Source organism: Diceros bicornis, chromosome 18 (assembly GCF_020826845.1).
Source record: "Diceros bicornis minor isolate mBicDic1 chromosome 18, mDicBic1.mat.cur, whole genome shotgun sequence".
NCBI classification, from domain to species: domain Eukaryota; kingdom Metazoa; phylum Chordata; class Mammalia; order Perissodactyla; family Rhinocerotidae; genus Diceros; species Diceros bicornis.
In genome coordinates, this window is record NC_080757.1 from 42090436 (window position 1) to 42096680 (window position 6245).

The 6245-nt window shown below is 54.1% G+C and overlaps 1 protein-coding gene across 2 annotated transcripts; it reads left to right on the forward strand.

Moving 5' to 3' along the window:
* The first annotated feature begins 60 nt into the window (after window positions 1-60).
* Window positions 61-5480, forward strand: TMEM106A (transmembrane protein 106A). 2 transcript variants are annotated; one of them, XM_058561100.1, is made up of 9 exons: window positions 61-98; window positions 399-549; window positions 1353-1579; window positions 2114-2177; window positions 3286-3439; window positions 3956-4096; window positions 4191-4234; window positions 4752-4805; window positions 5153-5480. In XM_058561100.1, exons 3-9 carry the CDS (start codon window positions 1372-1374, stop codon window positions 5271-5273), a joined length of 786 nt encoding a protein of 261 aa, XP_058417083.1. In that variant the 5' UTR covers window positions 61-98; window positions 399-549; window positions 1353-1371; the 3' UTR covers window positions 5274-5480. The 2 variants fall into 2 exon arrangements, with proteins under 2 accessions (XP_058417083.1, XP_058417082.1); XM_058561099.1 differs by lacking the exon at window positions 61-98 and having other exon boundaries at window positions 112-549.
* Window positions 5481-6245: the final 765 nt, after the last annotated feature.

A 6245-nucleotide genomic window follows, 5' to 3' on the forward strand; every position in this document is an offset into this window, starting at 1 on the left:
AGCTTCCGGAGGCACTGAGTCAAAGCTTGGGGCGAGCCTCAGGCTCCTGCACTTTCGGTTCCGCTGGCGGACGTTTTATGTCCTTCCGTCGCCCGGGGGTAAGGCGCTCCCTGGACCCTCCTTCCCTTATTTGTCTTTGGGAGGGAAGGACCAAGGCACCTTCTGTGTCCCTTCCTAACCCAACACACAGGCACGCGGGTACCAAGCTCGACCAACGGCATCTCGGGGTGTTTGGTGGGACTTGAAATCCTCCCGCAGTGATGTCCCAGCCATTCCGTTCGCTTCCACCCGCTGGCCCATGGCCGAACCCGGGAGTAGGGCGGGAAGCAGCTTGGACCTCCGGGAGGCCAAGGTCGCTGCTCCCCACTCCCTCCAACGCGGCGCGTTCGCTCCCCCAGGACTCTGCTGAAGGGGCCGGTTGCCCAGCCGGCCGCAGCTCGTGGCCCCTCGGGCCACCTTGCCCTACAGGCCCTTCTCCCCAAAGACGCACTACGGAAATCTCGCCCTCTTGCAGCTGAGAGGAGCCGGGGAATCCCAGACCTGACCCAGGTGAGGCTCCCTTTGTATTAGCCCAGGAAGGTCTGAGTGCTGCTCACCTTGCCCACTCATTACGCCACCACTCTTGAGCCTTTTGGGAAAAATCTGGATTTAGCCTTCACCTTTCCTAGTGAAGGACCTTGACATTTCTGCCACCCTCCCCCAGCCATTCTTTCCTACCCTACCTCAGAAAGCAGTGAGGAGGAGACTTATACTCCCTTTCAGAACTATTTTAACGTTCTTAGCCACACCTGTGACTAGTTGAGCCTCCATTCTCTTCCTTGTTTCAAAGAATCCTTGCCTTCCTATTAAGCCAGCACCTGCCTGGGCTCAGGAATGGAAGCTTTCCTTCCACAGCCATGTTGGGAGACCTCAGGTATTTCTGCCCCAATGTTCTAGAGACCTCTTCAGAGCCATTTTGCTGCAGAGAATGAAGGGACTCTCCGGATTGCTGCCCCCACAGCTGCCCTGTCCAACTTCCTTCCCTTGAACTGAATGACAGCTCAGCAACTTTTTCAAAAAAAAAGTAAGGGCTCTGCCATTCACTTATGGAAGTCCCTTCGAGTGAAATAGCTTTTTTCTTTTCCCTCTTGTAGGCAGATTGAGCTCTCCTACAATAATGAAAGGAGTTGAAATGCATTGAGATTTCTGATGAGAGTCTATGTAACTGCTGGATTTTCCACCCCCTAGCTTCCTTAGGCATGAACTTGCTGAAATTGTGGTGGGGCTTCTTGCCTATCTTGAGAACCTAAAACCAGAGTGACATTCCGTGTCAGTGCTAACAAGCTTAGCACTGAACTTTCTTCTTTTCTCAGTGAAAAATCCGCCTGAACGATGGGTAAGACATTCTCCCGGCCGGGCTCTCAGGAGGATGAGAACAAGTCAATCCTGCCCCCCCACCCAGCCATCAACAGCAAGGCTGCCAGCTACTCCAGCACCGGTAGCAGCAAGCCTTTTTGTTCCTGTGTGCCTTGTGAAGGGCCTGCTGGTGCCAGCTTTGTGACTTGTCCCACCTGCCAGGGCAGTGGGGAGATCCCTCGAGGTGAGTGGCCCAAGGCTCTGGAAATAGCCTGGAATCCAGGAAAAGATCTTAGCAGGCAGCTGGCCCAGGGCCAGGCCCCTCTGAGTCTCCTGGAATAGAGTTTGGTCTCTCAGCTTTTGGTCCCCTAGTTTCAGGCTGGCCAGGGAGATACTAGCTCTCTTTCGGCTCGCTGCAGAGAGTCCCTTCTGCCTTAGGGGGTTTCCAGCCTCTTTCTTCCCTTCACAACACTGTGCCTTAGGATTCAGAAAGTTGTAATTGACCTCTCCAAGGAAGCTAGGCTTCTCTGATTTGCTGGTGACTTGCAGAGATTCTTCACAGCTGTTAATGAAAATCTCACTTCCATTTTAGAGAGGGCAAAGCTGAGCTGCCAACTTCAGCAGCACAGCCCAGGCCTCCCAGTCCTGCTCTGGGGCAGAGGCGGCATGCTTCTGACATTGCTCTGTGGGGTGGAGGGGTGCTTCTGAGAGGCTGGCATAGGAAACATTTGTCACAGACACTTCGTGGCCCTCCCTCTCACCTTCTTTCTCTCCACAGTACAAGAGAAGCAGCTGGTGGCCCTCATCCCCTATGGGGACCGGAGGCTGAAACCCAGACACACGTAAGCCCCTCTTCCTACCCCAGCTCCACAGGCTGTCACCCCTGGGGGCTGTTCCCCTTTGCCCCCCCATTCTGCCTCCCCTCCAGTTTTTCTCCATTGGTTCTCCCCCAGAAAGCCTGAGGCTCACTGGGCTCATATATACCAGCTCCTTGTTTCCAAGGATTTTCCTAGTTTAAGGCTGGGGCCCAACAGATGCCACTTGTGGCCTCTTGGTGTCCTTCTCCCTGGCATCACTGCTTCCAAGAGGCGTGGCTCCCTTTCAAAGACAGAGAGGACTCTTGACTCTACAGGTCCTTCCAGGAAGGAGGGAGTGGCCTGGCTACAATTGGTTGGGGGAAATTATTTTTCCTAAGAGCTGTCTCAGTTCAGACCTGCTTATTCTCTTCCCAGAAGAGATGGAAAACCAGCTGCTCCCTGTTCTGAGGCACTTCAGAACCTCAGAGGCAGCCCTGAGTTTTACTGGGGGGCGGTGACCCTGTTTGTCATCTGGGTCCATTAGACATGGATCCCTACAACCTCCTCCCAAGGTCCTCAGCTTCAGTCTGGGAGCCACCCCCTGCCCTCCCCCAGCACTACACCAGAATCTGGATCTGGCGGTGCCCCTCATAAGATACTGACAAGGCGCTGTCTCTTTAATGCATATCTCAATTTTGAATTAGATGGATAGATGATGTCCTGTTCTGAATATTAATATTAAAATTCAGAACTTTCAAAATACATGTGGACTGACTTCTTCCCATGATAATAGCATTTGTTGAGTGCCAGGACCTAGAATTAGTGCTTTCTCCTACATTGGCCCATAACAAATTCTATGAGGTAGGTACAGTTATCTCCATTTTACAGACAAAGTAACTGAGGCTTAGGAAGCTTAAGTGCATTACTCAGGGTTACTGGGCCAGTGGGTACAGAGAGCTGGGAATGGAAGCCAGGCTGCTTGTCTCTTCTGAGCCTAGGCTGGTCCTCCACATCTGGGGAGCTAAATGTACAGATGTGAGTGGGGTGCAGAGGAGAGCCTTGTCTATGGAGAGGGGTATCTGGGTGCCCTCTGCCCAAGTTTCCTTGGTGTTCAGACATCTCTGCTGCTCTGCCCCGGTCTGCTTTCCCACAGGAAGCTCTCCGTGTTCCTGGCAGTGCTCACCTGCCTGGTGACCTCCTCCCTCATCGTCTTTTTCCTGTTTCCCCGGTCCATCGCCGTGCAGCCTGCGGGCCTCAACTCGTCCACGGTGGCCTTTGATGAAGCTGATATCCACCTCAACATAACGGTGGGTGGGTGCCTGTGCCCCTGGGCTCTGACCCCACCTTCCCAGCAACACTTCTCTGTAGCTGTTGTCCGGTGTTGCGACCCTTGGCATGAGTAGCCAGGGATCTTATGGCACCCAGAGGGTGTCAGAAGCCTGGGGAGAGGCAGGGGCAACTATGAGCCCCTAACAGATCGTGTAGGATTGGGAGTCTACACGCTGAGGGGTCAGTATCGGAGCCAGAGGACTAAATCACAGGGTGCGGTGTGGGTGGCGTGCCTGAGGCTCCCTGGTGGGGCAGGACTGAACGGAGGGAAGCTTTGCAGGGTGAGACTGGATCCTGGGCCAGCTTAATATCTTAGTCAAAGGTGACCCCTCACCATTACGAGCCCCTCCGAGGGGCTCCTGGCACTGGTCCTCAGCAGCTGAGGCCCATATTGGAGGTGGGGCTTGGTCAGGCGTGGGTTTTTGTAACCAATTGTCTTCTCCTTTCCAAGGGTGGCCACCCTCACCCCTCCCTTTCCTTGTCTTCATCCCCAGAACGTCTTGAACATCTCCAATAGCAACTACTACCCTATCACGGTGACCCAGCTGACCATCGAAGTGCTGCACCTGTCCCTTGTGGTGGGGCAGGTCTCCGAGAGCCTCCTCCTACACATCGGCCCTTTGGCCAGTGAACAGGTGACTCCTCCCTGGCCAGCCCTGCCTGCAGGCCTGTGGTGGTGGGAAGGGGGCAGCTGGAGGTGGGCTAACCCTATGCCCACTTGATTGACAGATGTTTTATGCAGTAGCCAACCGGATATGGGATGACAACACATAGTGAGTATCCCTTGATCTCTTCTCCCTTAGCCTCTTTCCTGGTTGGAAACCCAGCTTTAATGCCCACCAGATTTCTTGATTAGTTAGCAAACCCTGCAGCCAGCATTTGGCCTGTACTCTTGTGGCCAAGACAGCAATGTGCAAGGGTTCAGGGTCCCCAGCCTCTGCATGTTTGAACCTAGATTAGCATGAAAAACAGGCTAGAATTTGGTTAATCCTTACAATGTGTGACCTTGGGCTCTTCAGCCGGAATGGCTAGAGAAGATGAATATCTTGTTTTCTTCCAGGGGCGGGGCCAGCACGTGCCTGGGCCAAGCTGGTGGGCATTGGGAGATGATATTGCAGCAAAGGTGACGTGCTCACCTTAGGCAGAGGGAGAAGGAAGGGGTGGGTGTGGCATTTGGGGCCCCTGATGGAAAGGAGGCGAGGAGGGTGGGACCTGCAGGTCTCCTCCGAGCTTTCTGACAGGCTGCTCAGTGTGAGACGTGGTCCCATGTTCTCTCTCTCTGTCTCTCAGCAAAATCTGTACCTGGCTGAAAATCAAAGTCCACCATGTGCTTTTGCACATCCAGTAAGTAGGAGCCCTGTATCCCCTCTCCCACTTCTGACTCCAGTCTCACTTCAGCCTCACCTCGTGGGAGGAGAGTCATCCAAGCTGACCCCATGAATCTTTGTTGGCTCTTGGGAATAGCAGGCCCAGCCCCTTCTCTAGGCCCCACCTTGCTTGTAAGCTATTGGTGTGACAGCCACAGAGCTATCTGGAACACAGGCGAGGCAGCCGTCCCCGGTGCCTTGGCAGATTTGGGAGCAGAGGGCAGGGAGGGGTGTCTGATGGAGCCAACCTTCCCCAGACAGCAGAGCAGGGCCAGAGCTTTCTCTTTCTCCCAGACACAACAACAAAGCCTGCTTCCTTTCCAGGGGCACCCTGACCTGTTCCTACCTGAGCCATTCAGAGCAGCTGGTCTTTCAGAGCTATGAATATGTGGACTGTCGGGGAAACAAGTCGGTGCCCCACTTGCTGGTCCCTCACCCACCGTGACCTGTCTGCTGCCGCTGAACTGCAGGCACCTGCCAGCCTGGTCTGTATCTTCCACGACTCCATGGTGCCCAAGAAAGGACTCTAGTGACTTTGCCAGAGGAAAGCCCAGCTGTATCATACCCTCCCCACACCCTCAGCACAGGAAGCTTTGTGTGGAAGTTAACTTCTCACACACACACACACACACACACACTCTCTCTCTCACACTCGCACAAACACACTCGTACTCGTGCACGCTCTCTCTCTCCCCCCTCCCCCCCTCCCCCCCTCCCCCTCCCATTCTCTGATTTCCACAGGAACAGAAGCCTGGTTCTTCTAGGTGCTGGCACCAGATTCCCCCTTGGGCTGTCTTGAGGAAAGTCTGACCTGACGTTCCCTCAGAGCTGCCTGAGAGTCCCTGGAGTGGCACCTGCCCTTTCTGTGCTGAGCACCTTGCACAGCTCCTCTGGGGCTGGCCTTTCTCCTGCCTGAATGTAGAGAAAGCTTTAATTTTATCTGGCTTTTAAAACATGAATTCTTTTCAAGTTCTCCACCCAGTGATGGGCAAGTGACTTGGGGGACATCCAGTGCTGTCTCCAGGGTGTTTTAGAGGTCCACGGATGCTCGCCTCTGCCTCCCTGCTTTGGTCGTGTGACGAAGTGATGGTCTGCTCTCCTGGTAACATGTCCCCTGCCAGTCTGATAGCAAGATTGGCCAAGGCCCTTTGGCTCCACGTCCTTCCTGGTTAAAGACTGTCCAGTTCCTAGGAAGACAGAGCTATTCTCTAGCTAAAACATCTCCTCTCCATAAAACAGTTGTATTATTCTCTTCACAGCAGGAGCCAAAGTAGTAGAGAGGGGAGGGAGGCACCTGGTACCCCCTGGGCCTACACAGGAAAAACAGACAAAGCCAGAGTCCTTTTAAAAGGTATTTATCAAAGGAGGGCTTCTGGCTGGTGGTGAACCCGTACCCCTGAGCCATGTGAGTGGACAC

Coding starts and splice junctions, on each gene's coding strand:
- TMEM106A (XM_058561100.1), top strand. CDS start 1,372: ATGGGTAAGACATTCTCCCGGCCGGGCTCTCAGGAGGATGAGAACAAG. Junction 3,440..3,955: donor ATATCCACCTCAACATAACG/GTGGGTGGGTGC, acceptor CTTCATCCCCAG/AACGTCTTGAACATCTCCAA. Junction 4,806..5,152: donor CATGTGCTTTTGCACATCCA/GTAAGTAGGAGC, acceptor CTTCCTTTCCAG/GGGCACCCTGACCTGTTCCT.